The 27,942-nt window shown below is 51.6% G+C and overlaps 1 protein-coding gene across 1 annotated transcript; it reads left to right on the plus strand.

The window, feature by feature from the left end:
- Window positions 1-11,247: 11,247 nt before the first annotated feature.
- Window positions 11,248-27,415, plus strand: NRROS (negative regulator of reactive oxygen species). The gene is made up of 3 exons (XM_010381187.2): window positions 11,248-11,428; window positions 24,325-24,445; window positions 25,165-27,415. Exons 1-3 carry the CDS (start codon window positions 11,322-11,324, stop codon window positions 27,133-27,135), a joined length of 2,199 nt encoding a protein of 732 aa, XP_010379489.2. The 5' UTR covers window positions 11,248-11,321; the 3' UTR covers window positions 27,136-27,415.
- Window positions 27,416-27,942: the final 527 nt, after the last annotated feature.

Genomic DNA, 27,942 nt, shown 5'->3' on the forward strand with positions numbered 1-27,942 from the left:
CGGAGATTACAGATGTGAGCCGCCGCACTTCCCTTTCTCGTATACTGAGTCCATGTTAATCTATTCTTTTTTTCTGGCGTGATCTCGGCTCATTTGCAACCTCCGCCTCCCAGGTTCAAGTGATTCTCCTGTCTCAGCCTCCTGAGTAGCTGGGATTACAAGCATGCGCCACCACACCGAACTAATTTTGTATTTTTAGTAGAAACAGGGTTTCACCATGTTGGTCAGGCTGGTCTCAAGCTCCTGACCTCAGGCGATCGGCCCACTTCAGCCTCCCAAAGTACTGGGATTACAGGTACAGGTGTGGGCCACCGTGCCTGGCCTTTATTTTATTTATTTATTTATTTATTTATTTATTGGAGACAGAGTCTTGCTCTGTTGCCAGGCTGGAGTGCAGTGGTACAATCTCAGCTCACTACAACCTCCGCCTCCTGTGTTCATGCCATTCTCCTGCTTCAGCCTCCTGAGTAGCTGGAACTACAGGCATGCACCACTATACCCAGCTAATTTTTTTGTATTTTTAGTAGAGACAGGGTTTCACCATGTTGGCCAGAATGGTCTCGATCTCTTGACCTTGTGATCGACCCACCTCGGCCTCCCAAAGTGCTGGGATTACAGGTGTGAGCCACAGTGCCCAGTGGTTTATTTTTATATAACAGCTTTATTGAGATATAACTCACTTACCATATAATTTACACATTTAATGTGTACGAGGCAATTTTTCTGGCATATTCACAGTCATGAAACCATCACCACAATTTTAGAACATTTTCATAACCTCAAAAGGAAACCCCATATGCATTACCAGTCACTCCCATTTTCCCCCAAACCCCCAGGCCTAGGTAACCACTGATCTTTTTTTTTTTTTTTTTTTTTTTTTTTTTTTTTTGAGACGGAGTCTTGCTCTGCCACCCAGCCCAGGCTGGAGTGCAGTGGCGAAATCTCGGCTCACTGCAAGCTCCGCCTCCCAGGTTCACACCATTCTCCTGCCTCAGCCTCCCGAGTAGCTGGGACTACAGGGGCCCACCACCACGCCTGGCTAATTTTTTGTATTTTTAGTAGAGACAGGGTTTCACCGTGTTAACCAGGATGGTCTCGATCTCCTGACCTTGTGATCCGCCCATCTCGGCCTTCCAAAGTGCTGGGATTACAGGCGTGAGCCACTGCACCTGGCCGGTAACCACTAATCTTTCTCTACATATTTGCCTTTTCTGGACAACTCATATAAATGAAATCATGTAACATGTGATCATCTGTGACTGACTTTTTTCACTTAGCATAATGTTTTCGAAGTTTGTTCCTGTTGTAGCACGTATCAGTACTTTTCTCTTCCATGACTGAAAAATGTTCCACTGCACGGCCAGACGCAGTGGCTCACACCAGTATTGCCAGCACTTTGGGAGGCTGAGGTGGGTGGATAGCTTGAGCTCAGGAGCGCGAGACCAGCCTGGGCAGAAACCCTATTTCTACCAAATATACAAAAAATTAGTCAGGTGTGGTGGGAGGCACCTGTGGTCTCAGCTATTGTGGAGGCTGAGGTGGGAGGATTGCTCGAGCCCAGGAGGAGTTTGCAGTGAGCTGAGATAGCGCCACTGAACTCTAGCCTGGGTGACAGAAGGAGACCTCATCAAAAAAAAAAAAAAAAAAAAGAAAAGAAAAAAGAAAAGAAAGAAGGAAAGAAGGAAGGAAGGAGAAAGAAAAAAAGAAATTCCACTGCATGGATATACTGTATTTATCCACTTGTTAGTTGATGGACATTTGGGTTGTTTCTGCTTCTCGGTAATCATGACTAATGCTGTTCTGAACATTCATATTCAGGGGTTTGTACAACGTCTTCCTTTCTTTTGGGTCCCTAGGAATGGAATTTGTGAGCCACCTGATAACTCCATGCTTTTACCTTTTGAGGAGCTGCCAGACCCCCTTTCCAAAGTCTCTGCACCATCTGACATTCCCACCAGCTGTGTATGAGGGTCCCAGTTTCTCCACATACTTGTTATTATTTGACCTTTTGATCCTAGCCATCCTAAGGCATATAAAGTGATATGTCATTGTAGCTTTCGTTTTTTTGGGTTTTTTTAGACAGGGTTTCACTCCCGTCGCCCAGGATGGAGTGCAATGGGACAATCTCGGCTCACTGCAACCTCTGCTTCCCGGGTTCAAGCGAGTCTCCTGCCTCAACCTCCCAAGTAGCTGGGATTACAGACATAGGCCACTATGCCCGGCTAATTTTTGTATTTTTTGTAGAGACGGGGGTTCACCATGTTGGCCAGGCTGGGCTTGAACTCCTGGGCTCAAGCGATCCATCCACCTCAGCTTCCCAAAGCACTGGGATTATAGGCATGAGCCATAGCTCCTGGCCTCTCATTGTAGTTTTGATTTGCATTTCCCTGATGACAAATGATACTAAGCATCTTTTCATATGATTACTGGCCATTTGTATACCTTCTGCGGAAATGTGGTAACACCCTTTGCTCATTTTAAAACAGGGTTATTTGTTTATTATTGAGTTGAAATAATTCCTTCTTTTGAGTGTCAGCGACTGAGTTTCACTGTGACACAGAGGGGCCCTCCTGGACAGGTGTGGCAGATACTCCATATTAAAAGGCAACATGATGCTGTCAGGAAGAACAAAAAAGCAATTATAAAAACATGTTATTACATATTTATGCATCTTTTTTCTTACTCTCTCTTCCCTATCTATTCTCACAGCTGTAAATATGAATTATTTCTCTAGGTAGAGGCCAAGAGTAAGTCAGCTTCTCCCAAGAATGAGTTGCCTGGGTTTTGAGACAGTTTTCTGCCATATTTTGGGTAATTGTAGTCGCCAGGAGTCTGATTTCTGAGGACATTAGGTGCCATTTGCCGTAAGTGGAGACAGTAGGTTGAAGAGGGTGGGACTAACTGGGGAAAGTTTTGGGGAGGTGAATCTTCAGTAAAATCTCCAGGAACACAATGCTGAGGACCTGACAGAGAGGAGGAGATTCCAAGGCTGGGGGAACTGGGCACTGGGTCCTGTAGAAGCGAATTGGCAAGATGAATGAGCAGGGCATCACTGGTGTGACTGATCTTGGTCAAGGCGGTGAGAAGCCGTGAAGAGGCAGGGTCTGCATGGGAGCAGTGGAAGGTCTAAAATTCAGCCTTTGAGCTCAGGGCTAGGCTCATGCTAGTAATTGGTTCTGATAGGTTAAGCTTCCTCTGGTTTGTTGGTGTGAGAAGAAAGAAAACCTACTCCTCCCTGTTTCCGCCTCACCAGCTTCCCCTCCTCGGCCAACCCCACCCTGCCCCCAGCCCGTGTGGCTAAACTGCCCAACTGCCAATTAAAATCCACACCTCCCAACAGACCTCGCATCACCCAAAAGCCCCAGTCCCCGCCATTCCTTCTACTCCCCGGCTGAGAGTCGCTCCAGCCAATCACCTTCCAGGTGCAGGGCGACCGCTGCAGGGCCTCTGCCTCTTCGGGGGCCTCTCCCTCCCACCTCCCCTGATTGTGGCTGAACTGTCACCACTTGACAGCAAACCACACTTGACACAGGAAGGAGAACAGGGCCCATAGCCCTGGGCCTCCATGAAATCAACAAGGGCGCGTTCCTCCCACCGCAGGCGCTGCTGAGCCTCCCGCCCTTCCTTCCGGTCGCTCTGGGTCTCGCGAGGCCCCGCAGGGAGCCCTCTGGTGGTCTCGCGAGGCCCCGCAGGGAGCCCTCTGGTGGTCTCGCGAGGCCCCGCAGGGAGCCCAATGGTGGTCTCGCGAGGCCCCGCAGGGAGCCCTCTGGTGGTCTCGCGAGGCCCCGCAGGGAGCCCTCTGGTGGTCTCGCGAGGCCCCGCAGGGAGCCCAATGGTGGTCTCGCGAGGCCCCGCAGGGAGCCCCCTGGTGGTCTCGCGAGGCCCCGCAGGGAGCCCTCTGGTGGTCTCGCGAGGCCCCGCAGGGAGCCCAATGGTGGTCTCGCGAGGCCTCGCAGGGCGCCCTCTGGTGGTCTTGTCCTTCGCGGAAGGGAGAGGAAGAAAAAATCTCTTTTTCTTACTCTACTTACAACTACTTCTTTTCTTCCAACTCCTTTTTGGTTCTTCCTGACAGCATCGTGTTGCCTTTTAACATGGGGGCAGGTGGGCGGGAGATGGGTCTGCGGCCCTCGGACTTCTGCTTCGTGGCAGTTTGCACCTTGCCCCGCTCGCTGCCAACGCGCCTGCGGGCTGGGTTCGCTCTTCCTCCTCTCCCGCGTCTCAGGAACCTGCAGCTGACCCCCCAGCCCGCGCCCTCCCGGTTCTAGGAATCCACCACTTTCCTGCTTTTGCTTGGGTGTCTGGCGGAGGGCAGTGGGGCCGAGGAAGGAGCAATGAGGAGCGCTCTGAGCCGGAGTCGGCTCCAGTGAGGAGCTGCCGGAGGGTGTTGGGCTTTTTGCAGAGTGAGGAGCAGAGTCATGGGGCGTCAAGTCAGAGGGAGCAGGGAAGGGCCCGGATCATACAGGGCCTTGGGCCTGTGGTAAGGACTCTGGGATTTATATTCACCAGTTATGAAAAAGGACTTCTCGGCCGGGCGCGGTGGCTCACACCTGTAATCCCAGCACTTCGGGAGGCCGAGGCGGACGGATCGCCCAAGGTCAGGAGTTCGAGACCAGCCTGGACAACATGGTGAAACCTCGTCCCTACTAAAAATACAAAAATTAGCCGGACGTGGTGGTGCACACCTGCAATCCCAGATACTTGGGAGGCTGAGGCAGGAGAATCTCTTGAACCCGCGAGGCGGAGGTTGCAGTGAGCCGAGCTCCTGCCATTGCACTCCAGCCTGGGCAACAAGAGCGAAACTCTGTCAAAAAAAAAAAAAAAAAAAAAAGAAAGAAAGAGAGAAAAGAAAGAAAGAAGAAAAGAAAGAGGACTTGTCAATGACCACAAATGAGTAAGTCCTCAACCTCTGCAACGGCTCTAGAGCAAATGACACTTCAGCCTTCATTCATTTAAGAAACCTGTGCTTAGCCCCTACCAGGTGCTAGACTAAGTGTTCTTGAGGATACATACAAATATGAACCAGCCAGAGGCCCTGCCTGACAGGACTCGCTGACCAGGGGGAAGGCATAACTGCACAGATGAGCTGGGACGCCCCATGGGAAATGCTGGTCAGAGCCAGCAACAAAGTCCTGTCGAGGCACAAAGAGAGGCTGTCATCCCCCTGCAGCCTCCTCCTTGGCATGGCCTCATTTTCCTTGTCGGATCCTTAGTGTCCCACCCCATGCCAGGTCCCACCCCAGGAGGGTCCAGTGCACACTTCCAGAAAGTTTAGGCTGCACTGTCCTAGCGGCTGTGCCCTTCGTGCCCTCCCCCTCCCAGGACTCTCCCAGCACCGCATGCCCATTTTTCCTATGGTCCTTTCTGCCCTAGACCAGAACATGGTTCGTCGTGGGTGCCCCTTCCCCTTGCTGTCCCACTGCACGCCCTGGCACAGACAGGACACTTCCATGTTGTCTTTGCACCACCTGAACTCTGATCATAGGTTGATATTGTCGGTGTTCAGGACAGGAAGAGGCAGTGTCCCCACCGAGGTCAGTCACCGGAGTCAGTGGCTAAGGGAGGCCGTGGGCAGCAGGGAGCCAGAGGAGCTGATCTCAGGATTAGGAGACCGCCGCTTCCTCCAGGAGGAGAAAACCTGCCGGGAAGAGCCCCCAGCCCCACCCCCACCTCCGCACTGCCTTCGGCCTCTGCATTGACCCCTCCACTTTTCCAGGACAGGCATCATGAGGCGTTGAATGGTACCAGTGTGGGCGGTGGACTCTCCTCTTTCCGGTTTTAATTCTTGGTTCTTAAAAACTTCGTTCCAAATGAGGGAAATGAAACTACTGAACACTCTCCCCCAGGAGCCAGCTGACGTGGGGCAAGAGAACAATTCCCAGTTAAGGCCCCAAAGGAAATCCCCTCCCTGCCATGTGCTGAGGCTGGAGAAGTGGGGGCTGGGAGAAGTGGAGGCTGGAGAAGTGGGGGCTGGGAGAAGTGGGGGCTGGAGAAGTGGGGGCTGGAGAATTGGAGACTGGGATAAGTAGGGGCTGGGAGAAGTGGGGCTGGGAGAAGTGGGGGCTGGAGAAGTGGGGAAGGCTCTAGCTCACTGCTGAGCCAGGCCCCGCCACCAAGGTGAAGGACCTGTGTGTGGCCAGCAGCTGAGAGCCCACAGCACAGTGGAGAATCCCAGAGGCACGAGCGAGAGGACCATGATTTTGCCCCGGATGAGCCACCAGTTCCAGGTCCCCATGGCTCCACTGCTTAGGTGCAATCCCTCTGCTCCTCTCTCACAGACCTGTCTGGGGTGGGAGCAGCCCCAGCTCCTCCCATAGCTCCCTTGCACACTGAGTTGTGTCTCCTCTCACAGTCTGGCTGTAGCCCCCCACCCCTGGTCTCGAATAGGTTACCCTCTGGAAAAGCAGTCAGGGGTGGGGGTCAAGGGCAGAAGCCAAGGCTCCTTTTGATCTTCTTGGGAGGCTGAGAAGTCCCACAAGTGACAAACTCTTATGAGGCTTAGTTTAAGAAAGAAAAGAGATCCCCACACCCGCAGAGGGCAACAGCTAGAGGATTATACAGACAATGCAGGCTGACTGCCATCATTCCTTCCTTCTTCCCTCTCTTCGTTTCTTTCCTCCTCCTTTCTTTCTTTCTTTTTTTTTTTTTTTTTTTTGGAGATGAAGTTTCATTTTTGTTGCCCAGGCTGGAGTGCAGTGGCACGATCTCGGCTCACTGCAACCTCCACCTCCCAGGTTCCAGCAATTTTCTCGCCTCAGCCTCCCGAGTAGTTGGGATTGCTGGCATGTGCCATCACGCCCAGCTAATTTTTTGTATTTTTAATAGAGACAGGGTTTCACTATGTTGGTCAGGCTGGTCTTGAATGCCTGACCTCAGGTGATCCACCCACCTTGGCCTCCCAAAGTGCTGGGATTACAGATGTGAGCCACCGCACCTGGCCTCCTCCTTTCTTTGAGCAAATAGTCACCAAGCCCCTTTATGTGCATAAAACACTATATTTTTTGGAATAACACATGACCCCTGCCTCCAAAACTTTGTAGTAGGCCAAGCATGGTGGCTCACACCTGTAATCCCAGCACTTTGGGAGGCCAAGGTGGGTGGATCACCTGAGGTCAGCAGTTCAAGACCAGCCTGGCCAACATAGTGAAACGCATCTCTACTAAAAATACAAAAAATTAGCTGGAAGTGGTGGCAGGTGCCTGTAATCCCAGCTACTTGGGAGGCTGAGGCAGGAGAATTGCTTGAACCCAGGAGACGGAGGCTGCAGTGAGCTGAGATCGTGCCATTGCACTCCAGCCTGGGCAACAAGAGCGAAACTCTGTCTCAAAAGAAGAAAAAGTTTGTAGTGCAGTTGTGGAAACAAGACAGAAGTGCAAAAAATTAAATCACAACATGAGATGTCATGAGGCCGGTGGATACTGGGGACGCTGGCACTGTATGTTCAGAGGACAAGGTGGCAGTTGCAGTGGGGAAGGCTTCATGGAGGAGGAGATGGAGAAGGCTTCACGGAGGAGGGAAGTCCAAGCCATGCCTTTGGGATGGGGAGGGTTGGGGTGGGCAGAAGAGGCCATTCCAAAGAAGGGAACCCTCTGGCAGAGAGACTAGAGAGTGGGGAGGGTTTGTTCTGTGTTCGGGGAAATAGTGAGCAGCCCGGGCTGGGTGAACCTGCCTGCAGGTCATGTGTGCAGTGATCATGAAGTGTGGGTGGTAGTGGTGAAGAGAGGCTGGAGGTGAGCTCAGGCTGAATGAGGCATCTGGACTTTCTCCTCCAGCCAGGAGGTGCCTGGTTTCTTGCTTTCACTTTGGATCTCAGAGATGCTGCTGTGCTGCTTACTACTATACTTGCTTTATTCCTGTTGAGTGGAATAAAGCAAACACCCTAATATGTGGAGCAGGCTCAAAGAAAGAGGCACATGGTCCCCCAGAAATTCTCACCATCCTGTGGAGGGGTGAGCTTGGCCAGGGCAAGCAGGCTGGATGCACCAGGGTTGCATTGGACAAGAAGCACTTTGGTCTCCTCTGCCTCGAAAAGCACAGTGAGCAGGGAGCCCAGAGCTCACAACCAAGTTGGAGGATCCAGAGCTGTGCAGTCAGGCTTCCAGCCTTGCTGGCATGTTCTGCTTTCACCTGGAATCTGTGCTGGTTTCAGCTGGACGTCCAGGCTTCCACCCACTGAGCCAGCGTGCTGCTAGACTAGCAGAGGGCTGCTGGTGTTACCAACCAACTGGCTTGTCTCTACACATCCCTCCAGACCACTGGGGCCAGGTGCAGTGGCTCACACCTATAATTCCAGCACTTTGGGAGGCCGAGGTGGGCAGATTGCTTGAGACCAGCCCAGACAACGTGGTGAGACCCCTGTCTTTACCAAAACTACAAAAGACATGGTGGTGTGTGCCTGTGGTCCCAGCTACTCAGGAGGCTGAGGTAGGAGGATCACCGGAGCCCAAAGGTTGAGGCTGCAGTGAGCCTTGATTATGCCACTGCACTCCAGCCTAGGCAACAGAGTGAGACCCTGTCTCAGAAAAAAAGAATTAAAAAGAATAAAAAAGACCATTGGTTTACTAGATTTTTTTGAGGGGTAGCAGCTGCCTTTCTCAAAAGAAATTCTATAGAGAACGCCAATGTATAAAACATATCAAAGTGGAATTATTGGGATGCGGAGGGAATGGGGTACCTGGATCCCACCTGCCAGTCTTTAGGCATTCATGAGGAACCCCTGAACCTGCTGAAGCCTGTAAAAGGGCTTAAGCAGAGAGTGAGATGACCCAATGCACATTTTAGAAAGATGCCCGTGGCTGCTGGGTAGAGCCGACATTGGAGGGGGACGAGATTAGGGGCCGGGGAGCCAGTTTCAGGAGGCTATGAAAGTGGTCCAGACGTGAGCCGATGAGGTCTAGACCCAGCGCAACAGCCTAAGGACGAAGAGCAGGGCTGGATTCCAGAAACATTTCTGAGCTAGAATCAGCAGGAATTTGTGGTCAATTGGATATGAAGGATGAAGTCTGTGAGGGCTGGGCTGCCTGGGCTGAAATATACCGCAAAGTGTGACAGCCATACAGGAGAGAAACTGTTGGGACAAAGGATAAGAGTTGAGTTTGGGGCCAGGCACAGTGGCTCATGCCTGTAATCCCAGGACTCCATGAGACTGAGGTGGGCGGATCACCTGAGGTCAGGAGTTTGAGACCAGCCTGGCCAACATGGTGAAACCCCATCTCTACCAAAAATACAAAAATTAGCTGGGTGTGGTCGTGGGTGCCTGTAATTCCAGCTACTTGGGAGGCTGAGGCAGGAGAATCACTTGAACTCGGGAGGCAGAGGTTGCAGTGAGCTGAAATCGCACCACTGCTCTAGCCTAGGTGACAGAGTGAAACTCTGTCAGAAAAAAGAGAGAGTTGAGTTTGGGATACATCATGTTGTGGTGACTCTGGGACATATAGTAGTTGATTGACCAGTAAAGAGTTGAAAAAGCAAGTCTGGATCTTCTGGATCTTCTCTTGTGGAAGAGAATGTTGGAGCTAGAGATTAAAATTGGGGAGTTATCAATAGATTGGTAGACACAAAAGACATGGAGTAGAGAATGTGCATACCGGCGAGAAAGAGGCCTGAATCAGGCACCTGGGTTTGCGACAATTCGATCTTTATTTAGCTTTTTCATTGGTGTCATTGTTATTACCATTATGAGAGAATGTTTTATTTTTTTAATTATTTTTATTTTTATTTATTTATTTATTTATTTATTTATTTATTTATTTATTTATTTTTGAGACCGCACTGCTACCCAGGCTGGAGTGCAGTGGCCGGATCTCAGCTCACTGCAAGCTCCGCCTCCTGGGTTTAGGCCATTCTCCTGCCTCAGCCTCCCCAGTAGCTGGGACTACAGGCGCCCGCCACCTCGCCCGGCTAATTTTTTTGTACTTTTTAGTAGAGACGGGGTTTCACCGTGTTAGCCAGGATGGTCTCGATCTCCTGACCTCGTGATCCGCCCGTCTCGGCCTCCCAAAGTGCTGGGATTACAGGCTTGAGCCACCGCGCCCGGCCAAATTATTTTTATTTTTTTAAACACGGGGTCACGCTGTATGGCACAGGCTGGAGCGCAATGGCATGATCTCAGCTCACTGCAGCCTCAACCTCCCTGAGCTCAGGTGATCCTCCCACCTCAGCCTCCCAAATAGCTGGGACTACAGGTGCGTGCCACCAGGTCTGGCTAAGTTTTAAATTTTTTGTACATACAGGGTCTCAGTATGTTGCCCAGGCACTCAAGAGGTCGGCCTGCCTTGACCTCCCAAAATGCCAGGATTACAAGCCCGAGCCTCTGTGCCCGGCCATGAGTGAATATAGTAGAAAGCAGAGACGATGTGTGGGATGTTTGGAGCGAAAAGGACTTGCTCCTGTTCTCTTAGGATGGACAGTGCTACACACAGTCACAAATCACAGGCTACAGGAGAGGCACCCAATCCTGCAGGACACTTCAACGTTGCAGATTAGAAGGGGAATGAGAGATCAGAACTGGAGGTCCCTTGTCTGAGCCCCTGAGTATGGTGGTCCACGTCACTCACTCTGCATGCAGCAGACACTGTAAGCATTTCACCTTCTCTAGGCAACAGTAGTTCCTCAAGACCAGGAGCGCTGGGATAATGCATATAAAGCTCTGGGCACAGTGTCTGGCGCCCCTTCGATGATGGTTATATTATCAATTTTCTTATTCCTTTGAATTACTGGCAAGAGCTGGCAGGGAACTTTGTACACATCAGGTACAAAAAAACCCATCCATGCAGTCTGTGATCACGAAGCTCGTGGCACTCTCTGACAGTCCACGACAAAGCAATTCCCCTTCTTCCTAACACAGTGAGGGTCCATCAAGGAGATGACCCACAAGGACCAGCTGAGTGGATAAAAAGACAGACCGGCTGAGTGGCTGACCCTGGCAGACGGCGGGCTGCCCCTCTTTACAACCGCGCTGCCCTTCCCCAGGTCGGCCTCAGCTTGGTCCTTGGCTGGAAGCTCGTAGAAAAGTTTCTGGGTCAGCAGACCCCACAGGCAAGGGTCCCCTGGCCGGCCGCCCCAGCGAGGCACCAAGGCAGGAAAGCCGGGGGAGCCTGGTTAGCGTCGCGGGAAAATCGCTGACACATCCCCGCAGCTGGGCCCCCAGGCCGGCAGGTGCAGGTGTCCGGGCCCGCGCCCCGCAGCCCGCCCCATCCCCCGCGCGCCGCTGCGGTTCCCCCTGAGAACCGGGTCTGAGGAGCCTGTGCTGAGTCGCCCAGCAGCCCGCTCTCCATGTGACTTCAGTTTCCGTCTGTTCCTTCCGCTGGCGCTAAAATAATCTGATGCCCCACAGAAAGGAGGTAGCCCAGCCCCGCGATCGGCTGCTCTCGAGGAGGCCGGAGCCCCGGAGAGGATGCGCCCCGCGGAGCCGCCTGCGCCTGCGGGAGCCGTGAGTATTTCCTGCGTGGGGCGTCCCCGGGGACTTCTGCAGGTGGGCGAGCTCCAGCGAGGTGGGGCGGGAGGAGGCCGGCGTGCGGCGCGCAGCTCGGGGCTGAGGAGGAAGCTGTGGCTGCATCCAGGCGCCGCGCTTCTGTGCTGGGCGTGGGGGCCGCAGCTCCGGGTGGAGGCGGAGATACCTCCCTCCGGAGCGCTTAGAGCTGAAGAAGCGGGTGCGGTGTAGTGGAAACCACGAGGGCTTCAGACTCAGACGTGGGTTTGAGTCCTGGCTCTGCAGGGAGCGTGTGAGCAGGACAGTTAAGGTTTCCGAGCCTCAGTTTTCTCATCTGCAAAATGGGGACAGCGATGCTGCCTCCCTGGACTGGGCGACTGGATATGATGGGACCACTCTGTGCACACTCAGCATGCTGAGCGCTGGGCTCTCCTTTCCTGCCCCACAACGTGGACTGAGAACCACTGTTTCATAGATGAAGACGCTAAGGCTGGTTAACAGCTACACCTATTCACAGACTCCGTCCACGTGCCAGGCCTGTCCAAGGCCCTGGGGATACAGCTGTGAAGATGTGCAAAGCCCCTTCCCCCACAGACGGTGTGTCCTTGGGAGAGTCACTGGGGCTCTGTGACTTGGATCCTAGCCTAGCCTTAGATCCATGGCTTATCAGAGGGAAACTAACAGGAGGGCGACTCAGACTAGGATGCTCTTCCGTGGCCCTCGTGGCCTCTCCATGTGGGCCGGCTTCTGAAGGGTCAGCATACTTCCCCACATACCCAGGAGCTAGAGGGAAAGAAGGAGCCACCGGTGTGGCTTTGTGCTGCCTCTGAGACAAGGTGAACACGTGCCAGTTGGTGGCTGGGACTGGAGGGGGCCAGGTTGGGGTCCTAAGAATGGAGCCTCTGGACTGGGCTGGTCCGGGCTGCTGTGCTTCCGGAGGGGCTGAGGGGACCCCACTGGAGGCTTCTTCATGATGGGTACAGCCTGTGAGGAGTCTGGATGCTGGAGACACTCAGAGTCTATGGAGCTGGCCCTCCGTGCTTTCCTGTGTGCTCCTTACCTGTGGCTGTGACACACAGACTGTTCCTGTGGATGCTGGGGGGTTGCTGGGCTTTACATACAATACATATTTATTCTCCTCACACACCCTCAGGTTTGTATGTGTATGCCTGATAGTTCCTGAAGATTATAGAATCATGGGCCCAGGAAAAAACCTTAACTCCTGCCTTTAGGTTTAAAAATAATAATAATAATAACTCAGCTTCACAAAGAAGGCACTTTAAAAAAAATTATTTATTTTCAGAGACAGGCTCTTGCTCTGTTGCCCAGACTGGAGTACGGTGGCACAATCACAGATCACAGGCTGAAACTCTTGGGCTCAAATGATCCTCCTGCTTCAGCCACCTGAGTAGCTAGGGAAACAGGTGCACGCCACCATGCCAGCTAATTTAAAAAAATTTTTTTGTAGAGACAGGATCTTGCTATGTTGCTCAGGCTCGTCTCGAACTCCTGGGCTCAAGCAATCCTCCTGCCTTGGCCTCCCAAAGTGCCGGGAGTGTGAGCATGCGTCACCGCACCCAGCTTTCATCTAATGAGTACCCTCATGGAAACTTCATGAAAACACATATAAACATAATCTCTCATAGTTTTTAAATTCATCTTCCAAGAGATCCTGCTCTTTGATGATGAGACATAACTTGGTAGACTCCAAAACAGAGAGTAGACGCCTAGTATCTTTGTTCTGGGCATTAAGAATACATTGACCTTTCTGTCTCTGGTCTTGACTCTTTTGGAAGAGAGATGCTAGTACTGATGACAACCTGCATTCTGGCTGCGGTGTGTGTCCACACTGCAAAGTGTGCACAGACTCTCGTATGGACAATGACTGTGCCTCGCATCATGCTCAGATCCGTTTCAGAGCCTCAGAAGTTAGGAGAGGGTGGACTTTCAACCATGACTGAAAGCACTGTCTTTCTTAGGACATGCTGTGTCTATAACATACTTACAGGTGTCTGCACTCACTGATGCTTGTTGAGGTGTCATTACACATCAGTGACAAACATTTATCATTTTTTTTTGCTTTTGGTAGAACCTGTTTATTGTACCCACTTTCCTGCCACACCATTTTTCTCAACTCCATCATGAAACAAATGTCATGTGGTCAGTCTGTGATGAGGCTCAGGGCTAGGTTAGGTGATTATTTCTGAAAGCTCAGAGAGGTGAAGGAAAAAGGACATCAATGCTTGGATCTTATAAGCCTCACATGCAACGATAAACCCAAGTTCAAGGATCAGATTCTTAGACTGGTTTGATTGCAAATGACAAAAAAACCAACGCAAATATGCTTCAGGAAAAAGAAAAAAAGAAAAAAGAAGGATTTATTGTTTCAAATAACTGAAAAGTGTATGGGCAATAGTTTCAGGCATGGCTGAGTCCAAATGCTCAAACAGCATTGCCAGGAATCCATCTGTCTCCGTTCCTCAGCTTTGCCTTTCTCTCTGTGGGCCTCATTACCAGGCAAGTCCTGGAGCTGGTGGCCAAGATGGCTGCCTGCAGCTCCAACTATATCCCCACTGGTTTGGTATCTGAAACAGAAAGAGCAAGTCTCCTTTCCATGAGTTCTAGCAACTGCCCTTGGATTGAGTCTCATGGGCTTGGCTTTTATGATGAGTGTGTGTTAGGAAAATGGAGTTGCTCTCACGGGCCCAGCCTTATTCATAGGCCCCACCCCGGAACCAGGAACTGGGATCAGACCCCAACATACGCAGACTTTTTAAGAAAGGAAGGGGGTTGGTTGCACAACAGTGTGAGTGTACTTAACACTACTGACTTGTACACCTAAAAACGGTTAAGATGATCACTTTCGGCCGGGCGCGGTGGCTCACCCCTGCAATCTCAGCACTTTGGGAGGCCGAGGCGGGCGGATCACCTGAGGTCAGGAGTTCGAGACCAGCCTGGCCAACATGGTGAAACCCCGTCTCTACTAAAAATACAAAAATTAGCCGGGCATGGTGGTGCGCGCCTGTAATCCCAGCTACTCAGGAGGCTGAGGCAGGAGAATCCCTTGAACCGTGAAGGCTGAGGTTGCAGTGAGCCGAGATCGTGCCATTGCACTCCAGCCTGAGCGACAAGAGCAAAACTCCGTCTCAAAAAAAAAAAAAAAAGATAATCGCTTTCATGTTTTGTGTATTTTACTACAATTAAACATTTTCTAAAGGAAAAAAGGAAAGAAAGGGGTGATTTTCTCAAAGGGGAATTGAGGACTTGTTACCAGAAGGAGAAATGAATGTGAGGAGGCGAAACCAACCAGTTTCCAGAGCGACTGGAGTCAGGTGCTGAGACCAAACCAAGGTGCCTTTTCTCACTTTAATGCCTCAGGGATTTTAGACTGAACAGAGTGAAGAAAGGAGGAAGTGGAACCTTGTCATGGTCCTCACCTACGAGCTGGGCGCGAGGAGCGGCTGGTACTGGATGGGCTCCATGCGGCTGCAAAGCCTGGTGAGGTCACAGGGACTCCCCTCCTCCAGCCCCAACCCAAAAGGTTGCCTAAGGCAGGTGCTGCGCCATGTGCACCAAACAACTTTCTGCAGCCACCTCCAAGAAAGAGAAGGACTGGGAGGGATTTCTCCCAGGAGAGAGCACATAAGGCTCCGTCTTTTCACCTGTCTGTTCTCAAACAGGACCTGAGTATCTGAGGCAGCCTCACACCCACAGTGGCTGGCAGGGGCTCACCCTGGGGTACATATCGTGTTCTCCTAAGCTCATGTCACTCCATTTGAGATGTCAACTGGACACAGACTCCTGCTGATCCTCCTGTCATTCACTCCTCTCCTGGTCCAGCCCTGATCCCTGAGATCTCTTCTGCCCTTCCAGTGTCTTCCCTCCGTGGTCCTCAGACACCAGGGCTGAGCCTTTTCCCTTGGCCCTGCAGGGTCACCTTCCGTGGTCCTCAGACACCAAGGCTGAGCCCTTTCCCTCGGCCCTGCAGGCTCAGTGGGGAGTGGGGCTTTCCCTGCCTGGCCCTGGACCACCTCCTTCAACTTCAGCAAGTTAGTGGCCTCCCGGTCACCAGCCAGCCTGGCACCCTGAGACCTCCTCACAGGCCTCGCCCAGTGGCCTTTCTCTTGTTCTAGGTCATTGGGCCCTTCCTCAGGTCCTTAAACTGATGCTTCCATTCGGCTTGTCATCTCCTTCCAAATCCCCAGTTTTCTCCTAGGCTCTCTGCCTCCTTTAGAAGGCCTCTGACAGCCCCCACCTTGCTTCGCCTCCACAGAAGGCCATGGTCCCATGATGCACTCAGGGGCGCTGTTCAGAATATCAGGCACCGCGTGGCACAGCTACTCGGGAGGCTGAGGCAGGAGAATCGCTTGAACCCCGGAGGCGGAGGTTGCAGTGAGCCAAGTTCACGCCACTGCACTCTAGACTGGGTAACAGAGCAAGACCTTGTCTCAAAAAAAAAAAGTTAAATCACTTGATATGCATTCTGAAATATTTAGAGGAAAGTGTATCAGTGACGCAATGTACTTCAAAATGCACAATGAGGCCGGACACAGTGGCTCATGCCTGTAATCCCAGTACTTTGGGAGGTCAGGGTGGGCAGATCGCCTGAGGTCAGGAGTTTGAGACCAGCCTGGCCAACATGGTGAAACCCCGTCTCTACTAAAAATACAAAAATTAGTCAGATGTGATGGTGATCTGTGCTGATCTGGTGCCTGTGATCCCAGCGACTCAGGAGGCTGAGGCAGGAGAATCTCTTGAATCCCGGAGGTGGAGGTCGCAGTGAGTGGAGATCGTGCCATTGCACTCCAGCATTGTGACAGAGTGAGACTCTGTCTCAAAAAAAAAGAAAGAAATGCAGCGTGTGTGGTGCTGTGTGCCTGTAGCCCCAGCTACTCGGTAGCCTTAGGTGGGAGGACTACTTGAGGCCAGGAGCCTGCAGCTGTAGTGTGCTGCAATCCCGTCTGTGAATAACTACTGCACTCCAGCCTGGGCAACATGGCGAGACCTCTAAAAAAAAAAAGAAGAGCCGGGCGCGGTGGCTCAAGCCTGTAATCCCAGCACTTTGGGAGGCCGAGACGGGCGGATCACGAGGTCAGGAGATCGAGACCATCCTGACTAACACAGTGAAACCCCCTCTCTACTAAAAATACAAAAAACTAGCCGGGCGAGGTGGCGGGCGCCTGTAGTCCCAGCTACTCGGGAGGCTGAGGCAGGAGAATGGCGTAAACCCGGGAGGCGGAGCTTGCAGTGAGCTGAGATCCGGCCACTGCACTCCAGTCGGGGCGACAGAGCGAGACTCCGCCTCAAAAAAAAAAAAAAAAAGAAGAAGAAAGAAAGATGGACAGAAGGATAGATAGATGGATAGTATGTTGTTGGGGAAAAGCTAAATGACTAACAGTACCTAGTAACTGTTCACATTCCTTGTTATAATCATAAAAACCAAATAATAAGAAATTAGAAAACTTCCATTGGAACAGTAACTACCTGAAATACACTGTCATATGAATTGCCGGATTATTGCTCCACTGAACTATTCGTTTGTGATGAGGAGGTGATACCAGCACTGAGCCTGGAAGGATGAACAGAGCTTTGTAGGTGGACGAGACCAGCGAAAGAGCCTTTCCCACAGAGGAAAGAGTATGTGGGCATGCGTGATTTAGTCAAGGATTGCAGGCATCCCAGGGTGGCTGGGGCTTGCGGTATTGAGGTTGAGTTGATGCAGAAGTCACAGACCTGGGTTTGAATTGTGGCTCTAACATTCTCTAGCTACATGGCCTAAACCTATGTGAGCCTCCATTGACCAAGTGTGAAATGGGGATGACAATATTTACCTGCTAGGATTTTTGTGGGAATTATATGTAAAGCACCTGGTATAGCACATGTTCCAAGGTGAGCACTCAGTAAGCGTGAGCTGTCACAGTGAAGAGCCCGGACAGGATCTGGGAGCAATTATGCAGACCTCGAACACCACTGAGTTGACCTTTGAATTGGCCTCTTGTCAGGAATCCGTATCATTGCATTCTTCAGTTGTACATGTTCTCAAGGAAACCACAAAACCATGTAGTCCAGGTGGGGAGATGTATTTTCATTGTTTTACCACTGCGGCCACTAAGCCGCTGTCATTACCCATCGTTCCCGCCAACAGTCTACCATGGACTCTGGGTGATCTCTTCCCCTTGCACATCCCAGGGTCCACACACTGCAGCTCCCAGGGGTGGGAGAAGGGACGAAAGCTCCTTCTCCTTCACTGTATTTCCTTCAACACCAGCTCGCTGTTTGCACAGAAGAACTCCGCTTTCCCTTTGATTAATGCACCACTTTGTCTCACGATAGAAAGTGTCTGTCCCCCTCCAGTGGGGGAGTGTTCTCCCGCGGGCCTTGGAGGACTTGGAGGTGGGGGTCTCCTGCCCACTGAACTGGAGTCCAAAACATTCCCTCACACTGACAAAGCCTTTCATCACACACTATCTCATTCAGCCTTGACACAACCCCGTGAGGTCAGCAAGGCAGGTGTCGTCCTCCATGGCCACCACCAGAGTGAAGGAGCCAGACTTGGGCCCAGGTCTCCTTCCCCAGCCCAGGGTCCCTTCCTCTACACAGATGCCACCTGCTCCTTCGTGTCAAGAAGGGCGGTGGCAGGTGGTCGCTCCCTCGGAAGTGACCAGCGGGAACAAACTCATGATGCTGACGGGAAATGAGATGTTACTGCGTTACGCAGCTGAGTGCTCATCAGCAGGGATTATGTGGGTCTCTCCTATAGAAAGGTGACACCGAGGACCCAGCCCCAGCCACCACCAGCATGCCAGGGTGCGGTGTCACCTCCTAGTGGGAGCAGGTTTGCATTCTTTAAGACCTGTGGCCAGATGCAGCCTGTGGGCATGGAACAGGACAAGGTGAACTGCCCTCTGCTGGCCCTGCCAGGCTGATGCTGACCACATAGGGAAGCCAGTTGGCTTATTGGTGGCCCTGAGGAAATGAGGGCTGAGCAGGGAGGTGCTCAAGACCGGCTCCTCACACTGGCTGTCTGGAGTCGCTGTGGGAAGGGCCCAAGGGAAGAAGGGTTGCTGTGGCCCCTAAATCCCACTCCAGGTGGAGGCAGAGCCTCCTCCATTCCCAGAGAGTCCCTTGTCACAAGCCCCAGTAGAGCCCAGGCTGACCAGGAGTGCGAGGCTCAGGTGGGAACCGGAGATCTGCGTTTAACCAGTGCTGGGAACCAGGCCTTTCCCGAGCCACCGTGCGCCTCTCATTTCACCTCTCTGGCCTGCGTATTCTTTTAGCAAACTTGGGGATTATACTACACATTCTGCTTTACACTTTCCTTTCCTTGATATTATTTTATTATGAACATCTTTCTGTGTCAATCAATATATTGCTACCAAAGCATTTTTTTTATCACACCACGTCATTCCTATTGTGTAGTTTCATCATAAGTGATTCAGCCAGTGCTCCCATTATTGGACTTTTCAGGGTTTCCACTTTGTTATTATTATTACTAATGTTACAATGAAGACTCCTTTTAAAATATTTTTATGTACATTGTATTTCCTTAGGATAAATTCCTAGACATTGAATCAAAGAGAATCCACACTTTCAAGGTCTTTGATAAATTGTGCTAAATTGTCCCTCAGAAAAAACATGCCAATTTTCTGTTTTACCTGCAGGATGTGAGACAGTTCTTAGGAGGAAAAATTTCAAAACCTTTGTATTGCCTGTATTTTAACAAATTCATTATTAAGAGAAAGCTAGAGAAGCAAATCACAAGCTCTAATTCACACATCACAATTCTAAATGTTTGCTGTTCCAGTCCTCAATTTCAGGTTCTTGTTAATGCATCCACCATTTGAATATTCACTTTTTCAAAATACAGGAATGTATTAATTTACCAAAGATCACAATCGGTTTTTTCTTTTTTCTTTTTTGAGATGGACTCCTACTTCGTTGCCCAGGCTGCAGTGCAATAGCAGGGTCTCGGCTCATGGAAACCTCCGCCTCCCCGGTTCAAGTGATTCTCTTGGCTCAGCCTCCCGAGTAGCTGGAATTACAGGTGCCTGCCACTATGCCCGACTAATTTTTGTATTTTTAGTAGGGACGGGGTTTCACCATGTTGGCCAGGCTGATCTCAAACTCCTGACCTCAGGTGATCCACCTGCCTTGGCCTCCCAAAGTCCTGGGATTACAAGCGTGAGCCACCGCGCCCAGCCACCCGGCTAACTTTTGTATTTTTAATAGACACAGGTTTTCTCTATGTTGGCCAGGCTGGTCTCGAACCCCTGATCTCAGGTGATCCACCCACCTCGGACTCCCAAAGTGCTGGGATTACAGGTGTGAGCCACTGTGCCCGGCCTGTATTTCCATGTTTAACATGACAAATGTTTCCTAAGCACCTTTCTGAGAAGAGTGTTTGAAAAAGATACATTAGTAATTCCTGGAAATATGGGGACAACGATTCCCATAATTTTACCTCTGTTTTCAGGAACATTTATTTCATTTTCCTCGTTTTTAAATGTGAGTACTTTAAAACTTACAGAAAAGTTTACAAGAAAGTACAATGCCAAATTTATCGAGTAGTAATATTTTGCTTTACCATCTCTATTGAGCCATTTGAAGGTAGGTCACATAAATTACGGACACCGTGAAAGTGCCCTGTAAGTGCTTCAGCCTCCCAAAGTGCTGGGATTACAGGCTTGAGCCACCGCACCTGTCGCAAAGAAACGTAATTTCTAAAACAAAGGAGACTCTTTGCAGCGGCTGCACGTTCTTCTTCCTCACTGTCAGTGTTCTCTGGTTGCAGAATACAACCTCCATTCATGTTGTTTTTATGAATGAATCTTTTTACCACTTTCTTACTATGACCAGGTCTGGAGGCTGAAAACCATGTTGTCTTCTCTGCCTAAAAAGCAACACCACATCTTCATAGACAGGGTTGGCTATGGAGTAGACTCACAGCATTCCGTAACTAGCTAGAATGCAGCAGTGTTCCAAATGGGCCAAACCTTGTCAAGACAGGAGCAACAGGCAACTCAGGGTCCCAGGAACACTCACCAGCTGGCAGCCCCTCGGGAAGCTCCTGGGCTTTCCACCTGTTCCGGGATGCTGGGCACGTGCTGGCTTAGATGCGCTCTTACAGCTGCAGGCGCTGTGGCGTGGCCCTCAGCCCTGAGGATGTGTGGGAGGAGAGGAAGCAAGTCCTGTACTCGCAGGGGATGAGTCACAGAATTTTGCAGGGAGATACGGCAAGCAGATTGTTTACCTTGGACTCTTTGCAGTGCCATGGCTCTGAGGAAGCTCTCTGCAGCTACACACTCTAGGAAGAGGGTTTCTCAACCTCAGTGGTCAGTATTTTGAAAGGCTTTTATTTCTTTACAGTCATTACATCTAATTTAGCACTGGGTCATGGCCATTCTCACATGATTGTCTCAGGCAAGGTCCAACCAGGAAACAGAAACTGCCCTGTTTATTTAAAACAGAGGATATTGAATGCAAGAAAGTGGCAACACATGATGGAAGAGGCGGAGAAGGCAAATCAGCAAATACACAGTCAACACGGCGATGAGCAGCTTCAGGAAGCTTCTTATCCTCACCCTAACTCGGTAGGGTGAGGATGAGAGGAGGAGGTAGGCCAGGCACCGTGGCTCATGCCTGCAATCTCAGCACTTTGGGAGGTCAAGGTGGGTGGATCACCTGAGGTCATAAGTTCAAGACCAGCCTGGCCATCATGGTGAAACCTCATCTCTACTGAAAATACAAAAATTAGCCAGGCATGGTGGCGCACGCCTGTAATCCCAGCTACTCGGGAGGCTGAGGCAGGAGAATCGCTTGAACTCGGGAGGCAGAGGTTGCAGTGAGGCGGGATTGCAACATTGTACTCCAACAAGAACAAAACTCTGTCTCAAAAAAACAAAAACAAAAACAGAGAGGAGGAGGTGGTGTCACCAGAGCCTGGGGTCAGCGGAAGAAACTCTAGGATGTCTCTATCCAAGGCAGAGAGGAAGGGAGAGAAATACCCGGATTCTTTCTGCCCTCTGCTCTCTGACCTCCCAGGAGTGGCTTCCATTGACTAAACCGGCTGGAGGTCAGCTGACAGCAGAGTTTGGGATTCAGAGCCTTCAGAAGTCAGAGCCCTGCCACACCGAGGGCAGCAGGGAAGGGGAAGGCATGGCTCTGGGGACAGACTGCGGTGAGCCAGCACAGTCATCTGTGCCCAAGGTTAGCCGTGCTCGGCAATTTATGAATGTAGTTTTTGATTGAACCTTCCTGCATACCTTTTACACATCTGGTTGGTATAATTCATCCTTCCAGCCACATTACTCAGGCCTTTATTTTAGACTTTGTGGAGCTGCTGAATTACCTTGGAGATTACACAGGAACAACCAGCACTCAGTCGACTCACTGGTGTTTGAAACTCACAAGTTGTGATTAATAATTGTGTTACTACCTTTACAGCTACGAAGCCCTTTCACATATATGAGACTGGTTTATTCTCATGCCACTCTGGAATAGTTATCATTACTCCCATTTTGTAGGTGGATTCTCCGAGTCTTGGAGACTTTGAATTCCTGAAGGACAAATAAGAAATAACAGAGGCAGAATTCAAACTCTAGTCTGCTTGGTTCCAAATTCCCTCATCTTCCCATGCTGCTTCCTGCCAGAAGGAGCTACCCAGGGCCACAGCAAGAGTTTTTCTGGGCTGGTTGGCTGAGTTTAGGAGGAAGGAGAGGATATATATATATATATATATATTTTTTTTTTTTTTTTTTTTTTTTTTTTTTTTTTTGAGACGGAGTCTTGCTCTGTGGCCCAGGCTGGAGTGCAGTGGCCGGATCTCAGCTCACTGCAAGCTCCGCCTCCCGGGTTTACGCCATTCTCCTGCCTCAGCCTCCAGAATAGCTGGGACTACAGGTGCCGCCACCTCACCCGGCTAATTTTTTTGTATTTTTTTAGTAGAGACGGGGTTTCACCGTGTTAGCCAGGATGGTCTCGATCTCCTGACCTCGTGATCTGCCCGCCTCGGCCTCCCAAAGTGCTGGGATTACAGGCTTGAGCCACCGCGCCCGGCCAGGAGAGGATATATTTTAAACTTGCAAAATTCTAGATGATCCATAAATTAAAATGCCGTTGCTGAGTGTGACGCGAGGCCTGTCTTGCCTTCCAGTCTGAAGGTTACCTCCTCACTGAAGGACCTGCAGTCTTGCCCCTTACACATCTAGATTCAGTTCTTCAATATACAGGGCTGGCTGTTCTAGAAAGATTGGAGTCACAGCAGTGGGTGCCAGCCTACACCTGACAGAGGCGGGCAGGGAGGAAGGGAGGGTTCTTATCTCCCCATCTCCCTCAGTAAAATTCAGGATGCCCAGTGAAATTTGAATGTCAGATAGACAATTTGTTGGTATAAGGATGTATCTAGCATTGAAATGATGCCTTGTAATTTACTAAATCTGAAACTGTGCAACCTCATCTCATGGTGGGCAGTGATGGTGATCCCAGGTTTCGGGGGCGTGGGGGCGGGGAAGGGTGCTGGCAGCTCTGCTTTTGCCCTCTCTCCCCTGTGCCGGCCACAGGGTGCAGTGTGGGTGCAGAGGCAGAAGTGGGTCTGGAAGGGGATTCCCAGTGTCTGGCAAGTTCTGGTGAATTCCGCATTGGAGGTTCTCTCTGTAGTAAGGGGAGTTGGCCTGGCCTGAAGTGAAAGCTGGCTTACCCGTTTCATTTAGCTCTTCAGTTAGTCTGTTTGCACTGGTGGGCATTCAAATCTGATCAAGAAGGTAAAATGAGCCTTCAGAATCCCTACATGCATGTGAAGAAAGGAAAGAGGAGGCCCCTGAGTGGCTGGAGCGAGCAGGTGGGGTGAGCTGGTGCCGCTGGCCCAGGAGAAGATGGGAGGGCAGACACTGGGCCTCGGGTGGGTGTCAAGGAAGGGGGCAGACGGAATGCTGGGGCTGGCTCTTGCTGCTGGGTATGCAGAATGCAGAGCTGGGGGCATGCACCAGGCGTCAGGTCCCCAGCAGGGCAGCAGTGAGTGCAGCCTCTGCCCTGCTCACTCGTCAGAGCTCGGGGAGCTCGGGGAGCTGCCGCTAAGGCCATCCACAACCTCCAGTAGTGTCTCTGGGCCTTTGTTCACCTGGCAAATGTGATGAGTATACTGCGTTTCCTTTTTGGCTCCTCTTAGTTCTGAATCTCTGCTGGTGTGTGTGTACCTTCAAGCCTCCTCATTACCGCTGTTCTGTGTGCACCGGCCAGACAAGAGGGCTGGCAACCTCGTTTCGTTAACCATCTTTATTCTATCCAAAGTTTTCTTCTTCATTTTCCCCTCCATTTTTCCCCCTGTCCAGGCAAAACATCAAACCTCTTTTTCCAAAGGGTCATAGTGAAATGAGTTAACCGAAGAGGTCAGCCTCACATTAGCAGCTGAGTAGTAACTCTGTGGGACAGAGGCTCCAATCCGTTTCCAGTCTCAGTCCACTCTCCAATTGTTCATTCATTCACTCAGCAAGGACTTACTGAGCTCATGGGATGCATCAGGCCGATCGGAGCTGGAGGCAGGAACACTTCAGCAGAATTACGAAATATGGGAAACTCCAGGTGACGGGAGGCCTGGTTACTCAAGCCTTATGCTTCTCCCTTCTGTGCTGGACTCAGTGAAGTTTAGTGTTCAGCCACCCGTCCATCAACGGGTAGAGGCAAAATGAAATTGAGTTCTTGTCAACAGTTTCAGTGAAAGGCTGGAAGTCTTGGCTAAATGGAGGTATTTGAGTAACCTGTGGGCTGCACCTCTGTGGCTCTGTGAGCTCCATCGAGCTCCAAGACCACGTAGAATTGGAACTGGCTCCTTCTCCCGAGAATACAAAAGCCCTCTGGGATGTCCTTCTCTGACTTGCTTCTTCCCTGCTCTCTGTCCACAGGGCTGCCCTTGAGATGGAGTTGCTGCCCCTTTGGCTGTGCCTGGGTTTTCACTTCTTGACAGTGGACTGGAGGAACAGAAGTGTAACGGCCACAGCAGCTTCCCAACGGGGCTGTAAGCTGGTGAGTTTTCCCTTGAACCCTGATCTGTCGGTTGCTCCTGTCCTGACAAAGGTTGGTCCATTCAGAAAAAGCTGACGGATCGTCCATCAGGAAGGGCCTGAATCACTCTGTGCCTGCCCAGCACAATCAGAGTAGAGCCCTGTTCAGCAAAAGCACTGAGCTGGGTATTCAGAGCCCTGGCTCCAGTCCCAGCACTGCCCCTGGCTCTTCACTTCTCCACTGCAGTCCCACTTTACTTCCCTGTACAATTCAGGATGGTGAAAGCTCTCAAGTCCTTTTATTTTTTTTTTTTTTGAGATGGAGTCTCACTCTGTCGCTCAGGCTGGAGTGCAATGGCACGATCTCAGCTCACTGCAAGCTCCGCCTCCCGGGTTCTAGCAATTCTCTGCCTCAGCCTCCCAAGTAGCTGGGATTACAGGTGTCCGCCACCATGCCTGGCTAGTTTTTTGTATTTTCTGTAGAGACAGGATTTCACCATGTTGGCCAGGCTGGTTTTGAACTCCTGACCTCAAGGGATCCACCCGCCTCGGCCTCCCAAAGTGCTGGGATTACGGGCACGAGCCACTGTTCCTGGCCTTTTCTATCCTGCTTTGAAAGTGAACATCCCTGGAGCCATCCCCGGCGGTTGCAGGGACAGTCTGATAAGTGAACTAAGTTTCTGTGCATAAATGCCTGCCTCTGGGCCTCCTCCCTGCTGACCAGTGTGGTTTTGGCCGCAGGTGGGTGGAGACACTGACTGCCGAGGGCAGAGCCTTGCTTCGGTGCCCAGCAGCCTCCCGCCCCACGCCCGGACGCTCATCCTGGATGCCAACCCTCTCAAGGCCCTGTGGAATCACTCCCTCCAGCCTTACCCTCTCCTGGAGAGCCTCAGCCTGCACAGCTGCCACCTGGAACGTATCGGCCGCGGCGCCTTCCAGGAGCAAGGCCACCTGCGTAGCCTGGTCCTGGGGGACAACTGCCTTTCAGAGAACTACAAAGAGACGGCAGCGGCACTCCACACCCTGCCAGGCCTGCAGAGGCTGGACTTGTCAGGAAACTCCCTGACGGAGGACATGGCGGCCCTCATGCTCCAGAACCTCTCCTCGCTGCAGTCCCTGTCCCTGGCGAGGAACACCATCATGCGGCTGGATGACTCCGTCTTCGAGGGCCTGGAGCGTCTCCGGGAGCTGGATTTGCAGAGGAACTACATCTTTGAGATTGAGGGAGGTGCTTTTGACGGCCTGACTGAGCTGAGACACCTCAACCTGGCCTACAACAACCTCCCCTGCATTGTGGACTTTGGGCTCACACAGCTGCAGTCCCTCAACGTCAGCTACAATGTCCTGGAGTGGTTCCTCGCCGCCGGGGGAGAGGCTGCGTTTGAGCTGGAGACGCTGGACCTGTCTCACAACCAGCTGTTGTTTTTCCCGTTGCTGCCCCAGTACAGCAAGTTGCATACCCTCCTGCTGCGTGACAACAACATGGGCTTCTACAGGGACCTGTACAACACCTCGTCGTCAAGGGAGATGGTGGCCCAGTTCCTCCTTGTGGACGGCAATGTGACCAACATCACCACTGTCAACCTCTGGGAAGAATTTTCCTCCAGCGACCTCGCAGATCTCCGCTTCCTGGACATGAGCCAGAACCAGTTCCAGTACCTGCCAGATGGCTTCCTGAGGAAAATGCCTTCCCTCTCCCACCTGAACCTCAACCAGAACTGCCTGATGACGCTTCACATTCGGGAGCACGAGCCCCCTGGAGCGCTCACCGAGCTGGACCTGAGCCACAACCAGCTGTCGGAGCTGCACCTGACTCCAGGGCTCGCCAGCTGCCTGGGCAGCCTGCGCTTGTTCAACCTGAGCTCCAACCAGCTCCTGGGCATCCCCCCTGGCCTCTTCGCCAATGCCAGGAACATCACTACACTTGACATGAGCCACAATCAGATCTCACTTTGTCCCCTGCCAGCTGCCTCGGACCGGGTGGGCCCCCCTAGCTGTGTGGATTTCAGGAATATGGCATCTTTAAGGAGCCTCTCTCTGGAGGGCTGTGGGCTGGGGGCATTGCCAGACTGCCCTTTCCAAGGGACCTCCCTCACCTACTTAGACCTCTCAAGCAATTGGGGGGTTCTGAATGGGAGCCTCGCCCCACTCCGGGATGTTGCCCCCATGTTACAGGTCCTGTCTCTCAGGAACATGGGCCTCCACTCCAACTTTATGGCATTGGACTTCTCTGGGTTTGGGAATCTGAGGGACTTAGACCTGTCGGGAAATTGCTTGACCACCTTCCCAAGGTTTGGGGGCAGCCTGGCCCTGGAGACCCTGGATCTCCGTAGAAACTCGCTCACAGCCCTTCCCCAGAAGGCTGTGTCTGAGCAACTCGCGAGAGGTCTGCGGACCATCTACCTCAGTCAGAATCCGTATGACTGCTGTGGGGTGGACGGCTGGGGGGCCCTGCAGCATGGGCAGACGGTGGCCGACTGGGCCACGGTCACTTGTAACCTCTCCTCCAAGATCATCCGCCTGGCGGAGCTGCCCGGGGGTGTGCCTCAGGACTGTAAGTGGGAGCGGCTGGACCTGGGCCTGCTCTACCTCGTGCTCATCCTCCCCAGCTGCCTCACCCTGCTGGTGGCCTGCACCCTCATCGTCCTCACTTTTAAGAAGCCTCTGCTTTGGGTGATCAAGAGCCGCTGCCGCTGGTCCTCTGTTTACTGACCTGCCTGGGTGCCAAGACTCGGAACTTGGTCTGCACACAACAGGACGTTTTCTCTTTTCTCTGCTGGCTTTCAAGATGTGATGCAGAGGCCAAGTCTGACGAATTGAAGTTTCAATTAAAATTTAAAATGTTTCCATTCCTCATCTCCACCCCCCGCCCCCCGCCCAAGTTCTTTTTCCATCATTATAATTCATCCTTATTATCGTGGTAAAATATTTATTAGGTGACATTTTATAGAAATAAAAGGTAACGTGTCTCATAAATATTTTTTAAATTAAATGCAGCTTGTGTGTATTTGTTTAATGTTCCTTTGTGGTTTCCCTTGGATTATTATTTTTTTTATTTTTGAGACGGAGTCTTGCTCTGCCACCCAGGCTGGAGTGCAGTGGCCGGATCTCAGCTCACTGCAAGCTCCATCTCCCGGGTTTACGCCATTCTCCTGCCTCAGCCTCCCGAGTAGCTGGGACTACAGGCGCCCGCCACCTCGCCCGGCTAGTTTTTTGTATTTTTTAGTAGAGACGGGGTTTCACCGTGTTAGCCAGGATGGTCTCGATCTCCTGACCTCGTGATCCGCCCGTCTCGGCCTCCCAAAGTGCTGGGATTACAGGCTTGAGCCAAAGCGCCCGGCCTGGATTATTTTTTAATGTCCTCCCCTTGGTGACTTCCACAGAGCCGAAAGGGTTGCAATTCAATGCAACCTACAGGAAAAAATTCCAAGAGCGTGTGCTGGAGACGGTGAGTCAGTGCCCTGGGGATGCAGCAAGGCAAGGATTCCATAGCACAACAAAAACAACAACAACAACAAA

Source organism: Rhinopithecus roxellana, chromosome 1 (genome assembly GCF_007565055.1).
Source record: "Rhinopithecus roxellana isolate Shanxi Qingling chromosome 1, ASM756505v1, whole genome shotgun sequence".
Taxonomy (NCBI): domain Eukaryota; kingdom Metazoa; phylum Chordata; class Mammalia; order Primates; family Cercopithecidae; genus Rhinopithecus; species Rhinopithecus roxellana.

Bases quoted from the DNA above. Each gene is read 5' to 3' on its own strand.
- NRROS (XM_010381187.2), top strand. From the start codon at position 11,322: ATGCCCCACAGAAAGGAGGTAGCCCAGCCCCGCGATCGGCTGCTCTCG. The intron at 11,429-24,324 runs GTGAGTATTTCC...CTCTGTCCACAG, and splicing joins CGCCTGCGCCTGCGGGAGCC to GGCTGCCCTTGAGATGGAGT. The intron at 24,446-25,164 runs GTGAGTTTTCCC...TTTTGGCCGCAG, and splicing joins CCCAACGGGGCTGTAAGCTG to GTGGGTGGAGACACTGACTG.